Genomic DNA, 20,379 nt, shown 5'->3' on the forward strand with positions numbered 1-20,379 from the left:
ATCTAGTAGGCCAAACTAAACTGATAATTCGAAGAGACTTGCAAAGATAACCAATTATACATAAAAGAATTCAGAGAAGATTCAAATATTATTCATAGATAGACTTGATCATAAACCCACAATTCATCGGTCTCAACAAACACACCGCAAAAAGAAGATTACATCGAATAGATCTCCACAAGAGAGGGGGAGAACATTGTATTGAGATCCAACAAGAGAGAAGAAGCCATCTAGCTACTAACTATGGACCCATAGGTCTGAAGTAAATTACTCACACTTCATCGGAGGAGCTTGGATGACGATGTAGAAGCCCTCCGTGATTGATGCCCCCTCCGGCAGAGCTTCGGAACAGGCCCCAAGATGGGATCTCGTGGATACAGAAAGTTGCGGCGGTGGAATTAGGTTTTTGGCTCCGTCCCTGATCGTTTGGAGGTACGTAAGTATATATAGGAGGAAGGAGTACGTCGGTGCAGCTTCGAGAGGCCCGCGAGGCAGGGGGCGCGCCCTAGGGAAGGGGGCGCCCTCCACCCTCGTGACCGCCTCGTGGCTTTCTTGACGGAGGGTCCAAGTCTCCTGGATCTTATCTGATGAGAAAATCACGTTTCCGAAGGTTTCATTTCGTTTGAACTCCGTTTGATATTCTGTTTCTTCGAAACACTGAAATAGGCAAAAAACAACAATTCTGGGCTGGGCCTTCGGTTAATAGATTAGTCCCAAAAATAATATAAAAATAGAAAATAAAGCCCAATATAGTCCAAAACAGTATATAATATAGCATGGAGCAATCAAAAATTATAGATACGTTGGAGACGTATCATGGCCGCCTTCCACCCGAGCCTGGTGGGCCAGGGGTGGACCTGGTCGTGCACGGCGGAGCAGATGGCGGACGCCGTGGGGGGCAACTGGTGCCCCACGCCGCCACGGTCGCCGGAGCGCGACGCCTCGCCTCGGGAGGAGGTGGTGCAGGCACCAGCCACCTTCCAGCCCGCCGCCCCCGTGCACCGCGAACCGCCGGCCCATCTCTGGACGCCGCCGGACTACGTCGACCTCTGCAGCGACGACGACGACGACGACGACACCGGCGGCCACTGAAGACGGCGACGGCGACGGCCAGGGCATGGACGGGCGCAGTAGCAGCGTGCGGGCGGCTTTTTATTATTTTGTTTTTATGTTAATTATGACACTGGGCCGTTTAAGTGCGGCGTGAAACTGGGCCGTTTTGTCGCCGTGACCTTTATATATGTTTTAAGTTTTTTTAAGTGTGTTTATTTACTTTTTAGGCATTTTATTTAAGTTTTTTGTTTTTTTAATCACGTCCACCCCGGACATGATTTGGGATGCGGCCGCACGCTGGGCGCACCCACGACCCAACGGACAAACACAGACATGGGCGACTAAATCCGGCCAAATCGGACGTCCATTTGGGGTTGCGCGGTGGAGTTGGCCTTACGCAATTAGGTGAAGCCGGAGATGTTGGCAAGGCGACACGTGTCCCACGCCAGTCAGGTGCTCCACTCGTGCTCCCTCTTACCAACCCAAACTCGTGGCCTTGCCTGCGCGCGCCACCTCCGCTCTAGCGGCGACGAGACCGTCGGCCCAGATTGCTTCCTCTGCATTGGGCTCCCCTCCATCACACGTCAACTGCCATCCTCGCACATGCCCAGTAGTAGCAGCCACTGCCGCTCCAGTGCCGAGTCATGTCGATGTCGCTCGCTTGCCAGGCGGTGACCGCCCCCATATGAGGCGAGATAATTACACCTATAGTCCTTATACTCTCCGGCATGTAACATGATGGTCCTCGAACTTATGGAGTGCTCCGTTATGGTCCTCAAATACGAGAATACGCTCCAATATGGTCCTGTCTACATCTCACGCTACTCCCGGCAATACAGTACAAATGTGGACCTCACATGTCAGCACATCAGAGAGAAAAAAATGTAGTTTGGATCAAAAGCACGCACATTTATTGGGAAAATTTATCTATCTTCATTCAGGACCACGACACGGCATTTATAGGGTATCTTCACTATAGTTTGTAAATACAAAACTATTTAACATAAATTGACAGCATGTATTTTGGATAATGTTCAGTGTGGTTATATTTTTATCCAAATCTACGCCTATCTACTGTTTTTTTATTCTTTATTTTCAAGTATGTTTTTTCCTTTTTAACTTTCCCATTTTTAAAAAAAGTAAGAAAAACTACAAGAATTATTAATACATAATTTATGTATATTATTTAATAAATTGTCAACTAAAAGGAAAAATAAACACGCAGATGATAAATAAAATAGAAAGGAAATGGATACGTTACACACTGATTTATCTAAAGTTCTATATCATTATTAGACACGAATCATCGTCCGGTCTGTTGGTTAGCTCGTCTGTTAGGTTGATGTGTGGGCTCTGCATCGAATCCTGGATTGGTAATTCTTTTTCCAAGTTCCTCTTTGTTGTGCTGACATGCAGAATATTTTTTTCATGTTCCTCTTTGATATGCTGACATGCAGGACCCACGTGTGTATCGAATGCTGATGTGGCACAGGGCTGGGCAGCAGGTTGTAGTAGGAGATGTAGCTAGGACCGTATTGGAGCATATTCTCGTATTTGAGGACCATAGTGAAGTACTCCATGAATTTAAGGACCATCATGTTACACGCCGAAGAGTACAGGAACTGTAGATGTAATTATCTCCATATGAGGCACTCGGATATATATTACTTCCTTCGTTCCATAATATAAAAACGTTTTTAACACTAATATTAAAAACATTCTTATATTATAGGACAGAGGGAGTAATTTTCATCGACCACTTGCACTAGCTTTTCATCGCTCAAATCATGAAAGAGGGCGACAACCGACAAACAATCACTTGGACCGTCATGGTCATCGTTGTTTCATCCCCGGTGGCCGAGAGGCCAGAGGCATACATGGTGGTCAACCGAAGTTGGTTTGGAGGGCTCTGCTGCGCGGGCCTCCTTGCGAGTATCTTGAAAAAAAATATTTTCTCAAGAAATTTAGATAAAAAGTATCCTTAGTAACTGAATATTCATTTTTTTAGCCTGGGCCCATCTGCACTCGGTGAACAGTATTATAACTATGATGCGTACATATTATTATAACTGTGATGTGTGAAATAAATCAATTTCAGATCACTAACCTTCACAATAAATTGTCTCCGACTCATCTCCGCTCTCACGATACAAGGGGTACATTATTTCTTCACCCACTTTCCCACCCATATTAACATCCACTTCCCTATATAAACCCTCCACTTGTTTGATTGTGAATTTCATATTCTACACTCAACGCTTTTTTTTGCGGGGGAAAAAGGATTTGTATTAATCAACCTGAATCAAGCTGGTCCAGTACACAAAGATTTACAATCCCTTCAAGGCCAGAACCCAGCCAAACTGCAGTTTTTATGTCTGTACGAGCTATACGAGCAAGCTCGTGACTAACCTGATTCTTCTCATGTTTAATAGCCTTCACCTGGACCCTCCTATCACCCCTGGTTAGCATTTTGATCTCCTGGACTAGTGCAGCATCCTTAGACCGATCAACAGCAGCTTGGCTGATCATCATTGCAGCCACTGAGCTGTCCGTTTCAATGATAAAAGGCAACGAACTCCATTCTTGCGCAAGAGAAATTCCCTCTTTGCACGCCTCCAACTCAGCTCGTAGTGCATTATCACATGCAAACAAGTGTCTGCATGAAGTGAAGATAATGTTGCCGTCGCTGTTCCTCAGGACCATACCAGCTCCACCATTACCTGCGTGCTCGGAGAAGGCACCGTCGATGTTCAGCTTTAGCCATCCAGCAGGGGGAGGCTCCCACTTCTCTGTTGGTCGCGGATCTGCGCCTCTCGTGCTCGGCGCCGGCGCAGCAACTACACCAGCTAGGCATGCCGGGTCTGTGAGCACCATTTTGCCTTTTACAACATCTCCCATTGGGTGTTGCTGAATACAAAGAAGCGAAGAAATATAGCTATGCAAGAATCTGCAGGAAACTTCTGTGGGGGGCGGTTGCTTGTCATGAATGATCTCATTACGAACGTGCCATGATCTCCAGAATATCATTAGGGTCACCATGCGAGAAGTATCCGAGAGGGGCTCCAGAACACCGAATAACCACTCCGGCCCCGTGTTCTGGATCAAACTGATGTCTGGAAGAATCCAGTCCTTCGCCATCGCGCCCCATAGGTCCTTTGCCCATGGACACTCAACGCTTAACCTTAGCATGAATACAATATGTTTTCTTACACAACACAAAATTAGATGATTAGCTACAAGAGTGTAACAATGTTATATATACATTTAATGTTTAAAATAGCGGTTCCGGTCAAGAACATGGTGAAGAGCTCTGAGAATGAAAGGCGTCAGGATAAATGATATGTTGGAGGGTGAGAAAGTGGGCCAAAGAAATGACAACTCGTCCAGAAGTGTCTTCTCATATTGTATGATATTATGATATGTTAGGATCATCGATAAGACTCATGCCTTGGCTTCCTTACAGAGCTCCTAGTTGCATTCACGACGCCAGTACACCATCACACAAACCATCATTATGCCGTGATATTTTCTGTCATGTTTGTGGCCTTTATTTTAGGCTTAACATAGGTCCGCCGAACGTACGGTGACACAGAGCTGATCTGGGTAGCCCTAGTGGTCTTCGTGCGAAGTCATCATTGTACCTTTGATCAGTCCTCTTTGATCTGGCCATCGGCAAGTTTCGGACTTCTCCTTCGAAGGAAACCAATGACTGACGTATATGGCACTTTTTGGACACCTTGTTTGGATTGGGTCCGGTCGTGTGCACCCGCAATATCAGCATAACCAGCTTCAGCGGGGTATCACAAAGCTCTGTTTTTGTTGACACCTTGGGACATGTTTGCATCAAGATTTCCAAAGGATCAACACATGCAGAGAATGCCATGGCATGAGTGGAGGGCCTGCAAGCGGCGTTGTCTGGTTCTCGTAGGTGATGAAGACTTTGCTTCACAGGCAGTTGTTCAGACCTGGCTTGCGGGATATGTTTCCGTCTAGACTGGACACGAGTTCCTGTGAGTCTGGCGGTACGTGACTTGTAGTAGTAGCCTTGGCAAGTGGGGGCGGCAGTATTGTAGGATTTCATTGTTGGTGGTGCTCCTTTGAATATCGAGTCGTGCTTTTTAAGTTGAAACCCCAAGGTCTGGCCTTTATTGATTGTGTCTGGCAGTGGCCTTGTTGAAGGCATTGTTTCCAGGGTGAAAACCATCTTTGATTGGGCAACGACAACACTTGTGCATTGTTTCCTTTGTGGAGGCATTGTTTTTGAAGAACCTTCTTTATAGTCCAGGTGCTGTCTTTAGTGATGGTTATAGTGCTAGTACTTCGGGTGATTGATCATCATGGCAGGGTCATTTTTTCTCTTTTTCTCTTCTTATTTTGTTTTTTGGTTCTGTGCATCCTGGATGCTTTTAAGCATCTTGTTGGTACAGAGACTGGGTGTACTTGGTATCTACTTGATATTAATATATTTCGCTTTTCAAAAAAGGTCCGCCGAACATGACTTCATTCTCTGTTTCTTTTTTTTAACATCAGTATAGACGCAAGCGCTCATACATACGCGCATATACTCATCCCTATGCGCCTCGTCGTCGACGGAAATGTCTCCTCCCACTGAAAGCACATCGTCGGAAATATTGAAAGAAATTTAGAAATAATGCGAGCGCTGGGATACCATTATCCTTCTAACCATCCAACCACACGTTGATTTCTGTTTCTGATGCCCTGTTAACTGACTTTTTGTAAAAAAATATAATTCAATTTTTATTCTTGTTAAACAGCTTTATTTTTAAATAAAAATCGTTTTTCAATTCTCGTGAAAGATTACGAAGCCAACTAGCAGCAGCAGAGGCGAGAGAGCTCAGCCGCAAGTGGAGAGAGGCCACTGAGGCGCCACGTGTACCCAGCCGCTGCCTCACTCACGAGCTCCACTCCCGCTCCCTCTTCCCCACCCAAACCCGTGACATTGCCGTGCGCGCCACCGGCGACGAGACCGCCGGCCTAGATGGCTTCCTCCGCGCTGGCCTCCCCGGCGCCGCGCCCTGCGCCACGCGGCAACCGCCACCCTCGCACGTGCCCGGCAGCCGCCGCCGCCGCCTCTCCAGTGCCGCGCCGTCTCGGCGCCGCCGCGCGCTGCCGGGCGGTGGCCGCCCCCGCCGGCCCCTCGCCACCCGGGTACGTATTAATCATTAGCCCACTACTCGCACCGGCTCTTCGCCGTTCGAACCGTGTCAGAGGCTCAGAGCTCATCAGGCAATCGTCGTCGTCTTTACGTTTGGTTCAGGGTGGCGGAGAGGCCGGAGGCGGACGTGGTGGTGATCGGGAGCGGGCTCGGGGGCCTCTGCTGCGCGGGGCTCCTGGCGAGGTACGGGCAGGACGTGGTGGTGCTGGAGAGCCACGACCGGCCCGGCGGCGCCGCCCACTCGTTCGACGTCAAGGGGTTCCACTTCGACTCCGGCCCCTCGCTCTTCTCCGGCTTCCAGTCCAGAGGGCCGCAGGCCAACCCCCTCGCCCAGGTCACCCTTCCTTCCTCTGCATACACCAACAGAGCAAAAATTGGGAAAACATTTCAGAGAAATTAATAACTGTCTGAAGTCTTAACTGAACTAATCAACAGAGCAAAACTGTCTGTACTAAATGCAGAAATTGTGGTGAGAGCTCGAGGCTGGTCTGATGCAATGATGAATTCTACTGGCCTTGCAGGTCCTCGACGCGCTAGGCGAATCGGTTCCGTGTGCATCCTATGACTCCTGGATGGTTCATGTCCCTGAAGGACAGTTCGAGTCGCGGATAGGGCCGACTGATTTCCTCAAGGTTCAGTTAACTTGTAGCACATGCCAGACTCTGCTTGGTTAATTTGCAGTGAATTGTTCTGGATTCATAGATGTGATGTTCGCTGCTTGGTCGGCAGGATGAGACTGAAATTTGCTAATAAGCATGACTTACAATTGGTTGCTTTCTACTCCCTCCGTTCTAAAATAGATGACTCAACTTTGTAATGAAGTTAGTACAAAGTTGAGTCATCTATTTTGGAACGGAGGGAGTACCTATGAAACTTAGTAGTGCACTTTGTTTGATGTTGTATGTTACCCTTTGTTTGTATCCCAATGCTCTGGCAGTATAAGTGATTACATATAATTCTTGCAGGACCTTGAGACTTATGTCGGTCTTGACGCGACCCGGGAGTGGCAAAAGCTTCTAGTGAGTTCCCTGCATTCGATATTCAGTTTCTTAGTACAAGTCTGTTTAGCTGTACCTACTGAAATGCTGAAAAAACACATGAAGCCAAATGGGCAATGAATTGTCTCTTTTTTGTGTATAGCATATATATACAAGTATCATTTAAATTTATAGAAGTTTCATGATTCAAATGTGAGACCAAAGGTTAGTTTACCATATGGTACTGTTATGCCCCTTGAAACCTCTGCTAACATGGTATCAAAAACGATCTCAGGATGCAGTTATTCCTATATCTGCAGCTGCGATGGCTCTGCCTCCGCTCTCCATCCGCGGCGATCTGGGCATCCTTTCCACAGCAGCCGGTAGATACGCACCTTCTCTGTTGCAGTCCTTGATTAAAATGGGGCCTCGGGGGGCCCTAGGCGCCACGAAACTGCTACGCCCGTTCTCGGAGATCGTCGACTCGCTGGAGCTGAAAAACCCCTTTGTCCGTAACTGGATCGACCTCCTGTGCTTTCTGCTTGCGGGCGTCAAATCCGACAGCGCACTTTCTGCAGAAATGGTAAGCTGAATTTCCACCACGTTAATTATCCTGTTTCACTTCAGTGCTTGTCCAAAAGAAATCCATGTCCCGATCATCACATGCATGAAAATGAACTGTACTAGAAAGTAGTAGAAACGAAATAAATTTATAAAGTAACAAAAACAGAACTTATTTTTTGTGTGTTTCTTATAGAAAGAAAAAGTAAAAAAGAATGTATGTGGCTGCTGGGATTCGAGCCCAGGTCTCCACGGCCACAACGTGGAATTCTCACCACTAAACTACAGCCACATCTTGTGTCGTAATTCTGTATGTTGCCAATATAACATATGAGCCGTGGGTTGCATTTTCATTGCCAATATAATTCATGAATAAATTCGTGTCCGGATATTTGACATTAGATCCATGGGATTTTGTAACTTGTGAGACTTAGCTTTTCCACATCAAATCAACCTTTACTTCTAATTAATCATTGGCGACTCTGATGAACACTCCCTTGAAATTCGCCCCTGCTCCATGAATATATTCTGAAGTACATAATTCTGAGGATTTATGTTCATCATTTGGTCTAACTACAATGTCAGGTTTATATGTTTGCAGAATGGTACAAGCCAGGATGCAAGCTGGAGTACCCTCTGGGCGGGAGTGGAGCGATAATCGATGCCCTCGTACGAGGTATCGAAAAGTTCGGTGGAAGACTTGCTCTTAATTCTCATGTGGAGAAGATTTTGATCGAGAACGGTCGGGCTGTTGGCGTCAAGCTACGAGGTGGACAGGTAAGCTGCTCCAGAGGATACCGTTTTATTGCCAAATATATGAAGTATAATATTAGTTCATGGGAATTAACAGCTTGACAATTATTAGTAAGTCTTTGATTCAGACGACATATATTTCATAATATCTTCAAGATGCCAAAATTCCTCGAGTCAGATGGTACAGTACAAAATGCAATAATTAATACAGCCTGTGAGTGGCAGGAAACTACATGCTCCAAATCTTCTAAGCCACTGGCCCAATTCTTGATAGATTGAAATGTCCTTGCCTCAAACAACCAAATCATCAGCTTGCTCCAACGTCAAAGTCCAAGAACTCGGCTAATCACTGTTAGAATATAGAGTTGTAATCTTAACCTCCTTCCTTCTCTTGTATTCTACCCAAACTCTTTCTGTCATAACCTTGTACGTCAAGCCAGGCTTCGGCCACGCATCAATATAAACTACCACGCGGCTCCCTCGATGGAGTAGGAACGCTTCATATCTTTCATGGTAATCAGAGCCACCTCTTCTCATACATCTAGCCACAATCCAAAACCCTAGAAACCACACATCATCGTCTCCATGGCTTCCTCCGCCGGCGTCTCCCTCAACCTTGGATCGCCGCCGTCTGAGAAGCTCGCAAGAGGTAATTTCATCCTCTGGAAGACGCAGGTCCTCCCAGCCCTGCGAGGCGCGCAGGTGACGGGGCTCCTGGACAACACCGATGCCGCTCCACCCAAGATGGTGGAGATCACGAAGGCAGACAAGACCACGGCCCTAGAGCCGAATCCCCTATACGGACCCTGGATCGCCAAAGATCAGCAGGTTCTATCATACCTTCTCAATTCCATGTCTCCAGAAATTCTTGCACAAGTTGTTGGGAAAGATTCCACCTTTGAGCTCTGGACGACGGTGACAAATCTCTTCGCCTCACAATCTCAGTCTCGGATTACTAATCTGAGAATCGCCATCACCAATACCAAGAAGGGCTCGATGTCAAGCTCGGCGTATATGGCGAAGATGAAAAGTCTTGGGGATGAACTAGCTGCTGCAGGTCGTCCCGTATCTGATCCGGAGATGGTGGACTATATTCTGACCGGACTGGACCGCGACTACGACCCCGTGGTGGCGGCGATCGGCGCTGTCAAAAACATCATCACAGCCGACGATCTTTTTGCCCAGATTGCTGCCTTTGATCAAAGGATGGAGATGCTAGGCGACTCATCTTCAGGCGGGTTCCATTCATCCGCTAATGCGGTCTACAGAGGCCGTGGCCAGTCCCGTGGCAGATCTCGCGGGCGTGGAGGAAGAGGCCGTGGCCGTGGTGATCGTGGTGACCGCGATGACCGACAGTCGTCTTCCTCCAATGAAGGCGGCGGATTCAGAGGCCGTCCTCGACAGCAACAGCAACAGCAGGTTCGTGAGCAACAGCATGACTATCCAGAATGTCAGATATGCTACAGACACCATCCAGGAGGTGCACGAGTTTGCTGGTGGCGTTATGAAGAAAACGACCAGGAAGAAAAGGAGGCGCATGCAATCTCCTATGGCGTGGACACCAACTGGTACGCCGACAGTGCAGCAATAAACCACATCACAGGTGAACTTGACAAGTTGACGATGCAGGAGAAGTACAATGGAGGCGACCAAATTCGCACGGCAAGCGGTTCTGGTATGGATATCACACACATTGGCAGTTCAATTGTTAAAACCCCCGTGAAAAATTTACACTTGACCAATGTCTTGCATGTTCCTCAAACCTCTAAAAATCTTGTTTCCGTTCATCGATTCACTCTTGATAACAATGTTCTTATTGAATTCTATCCTTATTTTTTCTTGGTTAAGGACTTGAAAACAAGGAGAGTCATTCTTAGAGGACGGTGCGTGGGAGGACTCTACCCACTCATATCATCATCATCATCTTCTTCTTCATGGTCCAATAAACAAGCAAATATTGTCACCAAGCTATCTACATCAAGGTGGCATAGTCGTTTAGGTCATCCATCTTCAGTCATAGTTAGATATGTTCTTAGCAAAAATAAACTCTCTTATGAGCCTAGTAGTGAGTCAGTTTGTGATCCGTGTCAACAAGCAAAAAGTCATCAATTACCTTACCCAATTTCTACTAGTGTGTCTACTGCCCCTTTACAACTTATCTTTTCAGATGTATGGGGGCCAGCTCCTACTTCAGTTGGTAGATTTTCCTATTATGTAAGTTTTATTGATGACTATAGTAAATTTACTTGGATTTATCTGTTGAAAAAGCGATCTGATGTATTCCAAGTTTTCCTCAATTTCCAAAATCTTGTTGAACGCAAACTGAACTCTAAAATCATTGCTATGCAAAGTGACTGGGGTGGTGAGTATGAAAAACTAAATTATTTCTTTCAAAAGCTTGGCATATCACACCATGTATCTTGTCCTCATGCTCACCAACAAAATGGATCTGCTGAAAGAAAGCACCGTCACATAGTTGATATGGGGCTTGCCTTGTTAGCAAATGCTTCCATGCCGCTTAAATTTTGGGATGAAGCATTCTTAACTGCTACATATCTCATCAACTTGCTTCCAAGTAAAGTTATCAAATTTGAAACACCCATTAGACGACTTCTTGGTGTCACACCCAACTATACATCTCTTCGTATTTTTGGTTGTGCCTGTTGGCCCAATCTTAGGCCTTACAACACATGCAAACTCGCTTTCCGCTCAAAACGGTGTGTCTTTTTAGGCTATAGCCCCATGCATAAAGGGGTCAAGTGCCTTGATGTTCCTACTGGCCGGGTGTATATATCCAGAGATGTTGTATTTGATGAGTCCGTGTTTCCCTTTGCATCCCTTCATCCTAATGCTGGTGCACTTCTCCGCAAAGAAATTCTTCTTCTTCCTTCACATCTTCGGTCTTTTGATCATGGGGGCGACAACAATTGTACTAACCAATGTGATGATATTCCTGCTGGTACTGGTCTTTCTCTTATGCCTGTACAGGTCCTTGGAGAAAACGGTGCTCAAAATGACCAAGATCTCGAAAATATGGCTGGTTTTGATCCTATATTTCATGCTGAGGAAGGAGACGAAGCTGGCACAGATGACGAAGAAGATCTGGCGGCGCCTGCCACCCCTGCACGCGCGCAGATCTCGGATCACGCGACCGCATCCGCCTCGGATCGAGCCCCTGATGGCTCCAGTCCTGGATCCAGGGCGGGCCACTCCCGTGCTGCCGCGTCAGCTTCAGGCGGGACCAGCAGCGGGGCCGAATCCCCCTCGCCCCGCGCGCCAGTGTCAGGCGGGACCAGCGGCGGGACCAGATCCTCCCCGCACCACGCGCGCGTCCAGTCGCGTTCGGGTGGCGGATCCTCTGCGCCGGTGCCTGCAGGAGGGGCAGCCACACCAGAAGCCACAGGATCCCCTGCGCATATGACGACAAATCAGTCCACTGCATCAGCAGATCCTCCTGGATCTTCTGTGGCAAGTATACCAGTGGTGCAGCGAGAGGTTTCTTCACGTGTTATGACCCGGCTACAAAAAGGTATACGGAATCCTAAAATTAGGAAAGATGGAACTATATCATATGGAATGTTGTGTATTTCAGGAGAACCAACATCGTTGAAGAGTGCACTTGATGATCCTAAATGGAAAAAGGCAATGGATGAGGAGTATTCTGCGCTCATGAGGAATAAGACTTGGCATCTTGTACCAAATCAGAGAGGTAAAAATATTATTGATTGCAAATGGGTGTATAGAATTAAGAAGAAGGCAGATGGCTCCATTGACAGATATAAGGCACGTCTAGTTGCAAAGGGCTTTAAGCAACGTTATGGCATTGACTATGAGGACACCTTTAGTCCCGTTGTGAAAGCTGCAACTATCAGACTTGTGTTAGCCATTGATGTATCCAGAGGATGGAGTTTAAGGCAGCTAGATGTACAGAATGCGTTTCTGCACGGTGTTCTGGAAGAGGAAGTGTTTATGAGACAACCACCTGGGTATGAGAGTAAGAAATTGCCATAGTATGTCTGCAAGCTTGATAAAGCACTCTATGGTCTAAAGCAAGCACCCAGAGCATGGTATTCCAAATTGAGCTCACAGTTAAAATATCTTGGCTTTGTTGCTTCCAAGGCTGACACATCCTTGTTTATTTATAACAAGGCAGGAGTAGTCATTTTTGTGCTTATATATGTTGATGATATCATAGTTGCAAGTTCTTCACAAAATGCTACTAATGCTCTTTTGCATGATTTGAGCTCAGAGTTTGCCTTGAAGGACCTAGGTGATTTGCATTTCTTCTTGGGTATTGAAGTCAAGAAAACTCAAGATGGTATTGTGTTAAATCAAGAAAAATATATTCTTGAGCTTCTGTCTCGCATGGGGATGAAAAATTGCAAGCCAATGTCTACACCTTTATCCTCCTCAGAAAGTCTCTCAGCATATGAGGGTGAGCCACTTCAAGAGGAGGAGAGTACAAGGTATAGGAGTACTGTGGGAGCACTACAATATTTAACTCTCACACGTCCAGATATCTCATTTGCTGTCAACAAGGTTTGTCAATATCTTCATGCACCTACTTCTGCACATTGGTCAGCTGTCAAGAGGATTGTGAGATATGTGAAACATACTATGGGAATAGGACTTCATTTCAAACGGTCTAATTCTTCTCTTGTGAGTGCATTCTCTGATGCTGACTGGGCAGGATGTAGTGATGACAGAAGATCAACTGGAGGTTTTGCAGTGTTCTTTGGATCTAATCTTATCTCCTGGAGTGCTAGAAAGCAAGCTACTGTGTCACGCTCAAGTACAGAAGCTGAATACAAGTCTTTGGCTAATGCAACTGCTGAGATCATTTGGGTTGAATCACTTCTTGAGGAATTAGGAATCAAGAAGAATCGTACCTCATGTTTATGGTGTGATAATTTAGGAGCAACATATCTGTCTGCAAATCCAGTGTTCCATGCCAGGACAAAGCACATAGAAATTGATTTTCACTTTGTACGAGAAAGGGTTGCGGCAAAGAAACTTGAGATTCGATTTATTCCTTCTAAGGATCAAGTGGCTGACGGTTTTACAAAAGCACTACCAGCAAGACCATTTGAAGAATTCAAGAGTAATCTTAACTTAGGTTAGTTGAGATTAAGGGAGGGTGTTAGAATATAGAGTTGTAATCTTAACCTCCTTCCTTCTCTTGTATTCTACCCAAACTCTTTCTGTCATAACCTTGTACGTCAAGCCAGGCTTCGGCCACGCATCAATATAAACTACCACGCGGCTCCCTCGATGGAGTAGGAACGCTTCATATCTTTCAATCACCTCTGTATCTTTCTTTGCGCCCCTTCAGCAGTCGGATAAGCGAAGCCTTTTACTGAGCAATAGCAGGTGATACACCTGGTTATCCCTAGTTTCTTATCTCTCGAGTCAAAGGAACATAAACCGCCAAGATGTTCACAAGTTCCCTTCAAAACGGGCAAAGAGAAATTACTGTTAGAAAAAAGATGTGGAGCAAGAGCAAGAATGTCTTTCTTATGTCCACATTAGAAGCTTGCCTTGGGTATCACGTTGTGTTCTTCGGCAGTTTCCATCTTCTTCTTCAGAAAATATGTATAAAGCTCAATATCTCCTGGAAACTGTGAGGGGGAAATGAGGGAAGAAAATATTAACAACACTGCTTATGAACCCTTATAACACTAAAAAAAAGGTCAAGAGATTTTACAAAACAGAACTTAGTTACCAGCTTATCGACCTCATTACAGATAATCCTTTTGTAGGTACCATCCTTGATGCTTTTCTTTGGAGGTGACTGTGTTTTGTTATACGCAACAAAAATTGAATTAGAATATTTCCAAATCATAAACAGACAATAAAATGCAAATACAGAGAAATTTGAGCAAATAGATGAATTGCGTAGGTATGCATGGATTTAAGATTATTTGTTGAAAGCCAATTTGTCAATGATTAATATGATATCTCAATTTCCACCAAATAATAATCTGAAAATCTTGTTATGTTAAGTACATTTTCAATCCTCGCACGTCAAAAGTTTGAAAGTGTACAACTAGATCCCAATTTAAATTTAGCTTCTGTTTAAATGATAAATAAGTTGCAAAGAACTGAATGACAAAGAAAGATAGCTCTAACAAAAAGCCACTTCAAAAATAGAAATGCCACAAAGTGCTACTCTTAAATATTTTCACATCTCATCTAAGGATATATGTACAAAATGCCTTTCCTGAAAACTCCCTATAAGATAGGATAGCAAACATGTATTTACCGCTTAAGCACTGATGCATTAGAGGAATTGAAAGAGTCATATTAATCAGAAGATAGAGCCGTTTGGTTTCTATGGAGGAATTAGGCTTCATCAGGAACATAGGGCCCGTTTCGTTTGCTACCAACATGAGAGAAGCCTTACCAAACTTTTGGGGCATTTCCAAATGTTAGTGCCAAACCAAGTGGAAGCCATTTTTATTGGCTTGCCAAGGCAAAAGTTGGCACTACACCAAGCAAATCAAACATATGCATGTTTTGCTTTAATTTTCATGAATAAATAGCCCAAATCGCTTGACAAGATAAATTCATGGTAAACACATGAGACCATGGCAAAAGAGTTGTTTGAGGAAAGTGTCGTATGCTATGGAGGAAACACAAAATTCTAACATCAGAAGAACGCTATTGACTAAAAGGGTCATTTGCTCTTCTTGGAAAATAAATAAATGATAAGCTTTGAATGCTACCTTAGCACCAGTAAGATCAATAAGATGATCAACCTGAAAAGTATATGCAGAACAATTAACTCCATAATGTGCAATATTGTGTGTAAACAAATATTAAATGGATGGTAATAATACATGTGAACCAGTACCGTATCTTGTACAGAAGATTCACAATCCTCCAAATCTAGACCAGCAAACTCAGTAAGATCGTAGACCAATTGAACTTTTCCTTCTCGGATTTGGTCGATAATATCTTGACGGTCCTTTCTTTTAATGAGAAGTTCATGCACAACATAGTAATACAACTGATGCCTCTGCCCCATCTTCTCCAGATGCTCCATGAGTTGTAAGCACTCATTGACAGCAATCTTAATTTGGAAAAATAGCATTTTATTGAAAAGTTTATTTTCCATGACGATAGCCTTAGCAAGCACCCCATCTCTGGTCTCTCTATACCTCGCTGACTCCATTAGCTTGTCAAAAAACTCGATGTATTGCAAATCACCATCCAGGGTGGTAGGTTCAATATAATTACAACATGGAGAGGAATATTGTCAACACAAAAAACATAGAAAGCTAAGACTCCAAATGCGGTACATTACATAATCAATGCATATATGAAATTAAGTGATAGTTGGAGGAAAGATCTAGATGTGTACCTACCTCCCCAGTAAATTGGTGGAAGAAGTGCGGATAGGACTTTGCTTTGATGCCATCACGTATGGCATGATAGTAGTATGTCATGGTGCGAGTGAAGTCGACACATAGCTCCTCCTTGGCTTACTGGCAATTGAAGAGGCTCTCTTCTGAATTTTGAGACTCTTTCAGATGGTACATGTCCAAACGAACACGAAGAACTTCATCACTAGTGATGAGCGGCTGTGGTGAATCCACCTTCTCCCCGAGACTCACGTCCAAAGCTGATCCCATGTTGTCACGCCATTCCCCTTGTTAGCAATCAGCAACATTGCTTCCTCTTCGCCCCTTTCCCTTTCTCGATCTAGTATGTGGCACGGGTGACCACGGTTTGCCCGACACTTTATTATAATCTATTTCATCGTATTCATTCGCCTTAATCTCCTCCTCATCTTCCTCCCAGGGATACTTGCATTTATTTGTGTAGAAGGGGATGTCACGGAATTCAGCAAGAATGTGCGTAATTGGCAGGTTTGTAGGATAACTAGGACCCGCATCATTACCAGGAGTATATATGTACATCAACATCAAATAAAAAGATCTCTTTATGCCTCCTGGAACGAGAGCAGCGTGTGTGAATGCAAACTGTATAAAAATAGCCTGCTTAGAACTGAAATTACATAAGAAACAAGGAATCGTAACTTGACCCAATAGCAAACAATGCGCAAGGCCTTGGATTATCCGCGATATCTGGCTACTGTTACTGGGTAGCGTGGTACTGAGTCATCTGTTGATCCTGGTAAGATGAAATCTAATGTAGTACGTAGTTGGAACTCAGTGGCAACATGGGACCTAAAGAAGGCGAGATGATCGAGCTAGGTTTCAAGTAATAACAAGATCAAAAAGCATGTGTGTGCGTTGGCGTTGGAGATTCAGAAAGCAGGCTACCTTGTAGGCTTGTACAGCACTGGAAATTCACAGGAGCGGGCGAGGGGAGAGAGAAGGTAGTGGCACAGTAACCGAGAACCTGAATCGGACGGGAGAATCCAAGGACGGTGAGCCGGGGGTGGCGGCGCTGAAGGGCCCAAAGACGACGGAGGCGGCTCAACCTAATTAAGCAGTCGAATAGAACAGAGGTGAGAGACGAATTCTTACGCGATTACAGTTACCGGGTGAGGTGTCAATACATGGTTGGAAATCAGAGGGGACACAGTAAAATCAATACTAAGAGTACTGGAGTAATATTTTAGTATCCAATAACGGAAATAGTAACTCGCGAACGTTCACCAGGGAGCAACTGCCAGCGAATGACTAAACTGCCACACGATCTTGATCCTACGGTGCAGACTGGATAACTTTTCTACACTCAAAATAAAAGAAATGCCATGAGAGTTTTGCAAAAAAAAAAGCAACCCAGTTTCCGAAATATACTGAAACTGTCAGACGAACGTTCGTAAATGCCATCTCTTGTGGCGAACGTTCGCCAGATAGTAAGGCTCCAATTCAGATTCATGTGGCATATCTTTAGTTATGAAGCACTCCCTCTGTCCCAAAATAAGTGTTGCTGATTTAGTACAACCTTAGTACAAATCCGCAATAGCCAATTCTATATAGTATCATCCTTCCCAAGTAAACAAAGTGCTATCTTCTGTACTACTGTCTACTGGATATCCATCCCATTAAAGATTCAGGCCTTTGCCACCTTTGCACTAGCTAGTGGCAGACCATGGAAATCTTGTAGGCCAAGACGAGCGACCTCCTCGTTGTCTCATGCATCTGTTTTCGAGTGCCATGCATGATTACATTTTCCTTCGTATCGACTTCCATCATGCTTGAATCATTGAATCGGCTGCTGAAATCCTGTCATGAATGAATGTTTTCCTCTTTGCAGATTGTACGTGCGAAGAAAGCGGTCGTTAGCAACGCGTCCATGTGGGATACCTTGGGTCTTCTGCCACCAGATGCCGTCCCGAGATCATACCAAGATCAAGTGAAGGCGACCCCCCAGTGCGATTCGTTCATGCACCTCCACCTGGGTTTCGACACGGAGGTTGGTTAATTTGGTTGTCATATAGTACTATATGCTTCATCCTAACAAATTATCCCTGATAGTCATGTCTACTTCCATGTTTGCTTAATCGGTACATTTTCTCGCTGTAACCATCTATGTATGTAACTGGACAGTGTGTCAAGGAGGACCTTGGGATCCACCATATCGTGGTTAATGACTGGGACAAAGGGGTCGACGGCGAGCAGAACGTGGTGCTGATATCGGTCCCCAGCGTTCTCAGCGAGGGCCTGGCGCCGCCGGGGAAGCACATCCTTCACGCGTACACACCGGGGACGGAGCCTTTCGGCCTGTGGGACGGGCTCGACCGGAAGAGTGCGGCATACCGGAGCCTAAAAGAGGAGCGTTCCGAGGTACTCCACATAGTAATATGCAACATACTAGCTAGTAGAAATGTAGAATTGCTACTCTTCCAGTAATCCACGTAATAGCTTTGTTCCCATGGTCTCTTGGAATCAGCACCTAGATAGAAAATCGATGCACTTTACCACTTTCAACATCCTTTGGAGCTCCTTTCGTCCAAAGTTTAGCAAAAAACTCCTTTCACAAAAGTGAAGCAAAAGTTAGTTTAGACAATCCTTCCTTTTTACTGGCCATGAGCTGCTGTTACCTGCTGTCTGTCTTAACCAACTTTGTAGTAATGCAAATGCAAACTTTTTCCTTGCAGGTGATGTGGAAGGCGGTGGAGCTGGCCCTGGGCCCGAAGTTCAGCCGGGAAAAGTGCGAGGTGAAGCTGGTCGGCACGCCGCTGACGCACAAGCGGTTCCTCCGGCGGAACAGGGGCACCTACGGCCCGGCCATCAAGGCCGGGGAGGCGACGTTCCCGGGGCAGGCGACGCCGGTCCCGCAGCTCTTCTGCTGCGGCGACTCCACCTTCCCCGGGATCGGCGTGCCCGCGGTGGCCGCCAGCGGGGCCATTGTCGCCAACACGCTCGTCTCCGTGGCGCAGCACTCGGAGCTCCTCGACGCCGTCGGCATCTGACCGGTAACTGTGCCCAGTGCAGGACACGTTCTGGTAAAGTGGTAAGTTGAGCACATGCTTGATTACCAGCACCTTTGCTTGGAGTCCAGCTGTGATGAATCAGCTTCTCACAGCACACGCACACTTTGCACTTTACAGTGGCATGTAAGAACTGTAGTAGTATTACTAGTAGTATAGCTGGGCTGGCATGGCATGGATTGACCGGTCAGCGAGCTAACGACAGCGAGCACGATGAGCATGATGAGGATGAACCTTTTGGAGTGCTCCTCTCTGTTGCTGCTGCCACTTGTTTCTTGTTGCCATTCTTGTTGGGCAAAGTTGTGTGTGTGGCTGCAGATGCATTGCCAGGACTTTGCTTGCTTGCATCAAGTTTCAAGTATCACCAGTTTATTACATCAAAGTTTCTCTCCCTGCATTGCAGGCAGGCAGGCAGCTGTGGAGAAGAACCATGCAACATTTTGTTCAGTGGAGTATAAAGATACAGAGAAAAAGAAAGCAGCTTATTGCTCGGTACTGCACATGAGAAGATTTATTAATCAGCACATGCAGAAGAGACAGGCAGAGTTTTCTTATGTGCTCCCTCCGTAACTTAATATAAGATGTTTTTTGACACTATGACAGTGCCAAAAAATGTTTTATGTTTTGATACAGTATACAGAGGGGGTAGTTTGCAAAAAAAGAAAAAACATGGTTGAGAATGCATATAAAGTGTTACATGCTGCCTGTACATCACTGATTGTTCAGGTACAGTATAGTGCTACTTACTCCCTCCGTTCCTAAATATTTGTCTTTCTATACATTTTAAATAGACCACAACATACAAATGTATGTAGACATATTTTAAAGTGTAGATTCACACATTTTGCTTTGTACGTAGTCACTTGTTGAAATCTCTAGAAAGACAAATATTTAGGAACAGAGAGAGTACATGACATGGAGTTCCAGCACTGAATAACGCAGCCTCTGACAGAGTGGTCTCCTGTTTCTGCCGAAAGTTGTGTGGCACCACACCTCATGGCTCATGCAGCCTTGTGTCCACTTCGGATCACAATGTGTTGGATTTTGTGTTGAATATTACAGTAAAGAATTGGATGCTCTGTCTTTGTGCGTGTGCAACTTTGAAAGCTTGTTTCCCAGAAGCATCATCATCTCTCCTGCAGAGCACAAAAAGCTATACTTGTCTTTTTTGTCTTTCAGAAAATGCCCTTTCCACGCCCATGTATCTTCTGTATCTTCCTGTGTCATAACTGCAAAATTAACGGCAGTTGCATCACTGAGGACGTAATATCCAAAATATTAAGCATTTCACTAACAGTTTTTTTTTCAACTGCCAATGTTTAAATACAGTATAAGATAATCCTTTCACATCAGAGGTCACTCCCAGGTAAATAAAAATCTCATCTAGTATTATCCATCCATCCATCCATCAGTCAATCCACACAAATTTCGCTGCCAAATTGACTGCAAAA

At 45.2% G+C, this 20,379-nt stretch overlaps 1 protein-coding gene and 1 non-coding gene across 2 annotated transcripts; one reads left to right on the plus strand and one right to left on the minus strand.

Annotated features, from left to right (window-relative positions):
• Window positions 1-5,951: 5,951 nt before the first annotated feature.
• Window positions 5,952-20,012, plus strand: LOC119287465 (prolycopene isomerase, chloroplastic-like). Its single transcript, XM_037567016.1, has 10 exons — window positions 5,952-6,222; window positions 6,332-6,563; window positions 6,751-6,861; window positions 7,195-7,248; window positions 7,502-7,789; window positions 8,353-8,544; window positions 17,752-17,910; window positions 18,045-18,281; window positions 18,596-18,951; window positions 19,332-20,012. Exons 1-9 carry the CDS (start codon window positions 6,053-6,055, stop codon window positions 18,908-18,910), a joined length of 1,758 nt encoding a protein of 585 aa, XP_037422913.1. The 5' UTR covers window positions 5,952-6,052; the 3' UTR covers window positions 18,911-18,951; window positions 19,332-20,012.
• On the minus strand, window positions 7,988-8,059 carry TRNAH-GUG. Its single transcript has one exon. It is a non-coding gene; the product is annotated as a tRNA-His (tRNA).
• Window positions 20,013-20,379: the final 367 nt, after the last annotated feature.

The sequence above is a fragment of the Triticum dicoccoides genome, chromosome 4A (assembly GCF_002162155.2).
Source record: "Triticum dicoccoides isolate Atlit2015 ecotype Zavitan chromosome 4A, WEW_v2.0, whole genome shotgun sequence".
NCBI classification, from domain to species: domain Eukaryota; kingdom Viridiplantae; phylum Streptophyta; class Magnoliopsida; order Poales; family Poaceae; genus Triticum; species Triticum dicoccoides.

Excerpts from the sequence above, each read along its gene's own strand:
- LOC119287465 (XM_037567016.1), top strand. The coding sequence starts at position 6,053 with ATGGCTTCCTCCGCGCTGGCCTCCCCGGCGCCGCGCCCTGCGCCACGC. Across the intron at positions 6,223-6,331 it reads GCCGGCCCCTCGCCACCCGG|GGTGGCGGAGAGGCCGGAGG; the intron begins GTACGTATTAAT and ends CGTTTGGTTCAG. Across the intron at positions 6,564-6,750 it reads AGGCCAACCCCCTCGCCCAG|GTCCTCGACGCGCTAGGCGA; the intron begins GTCACCCTTCCT and ends CTGGCCTTGCAG.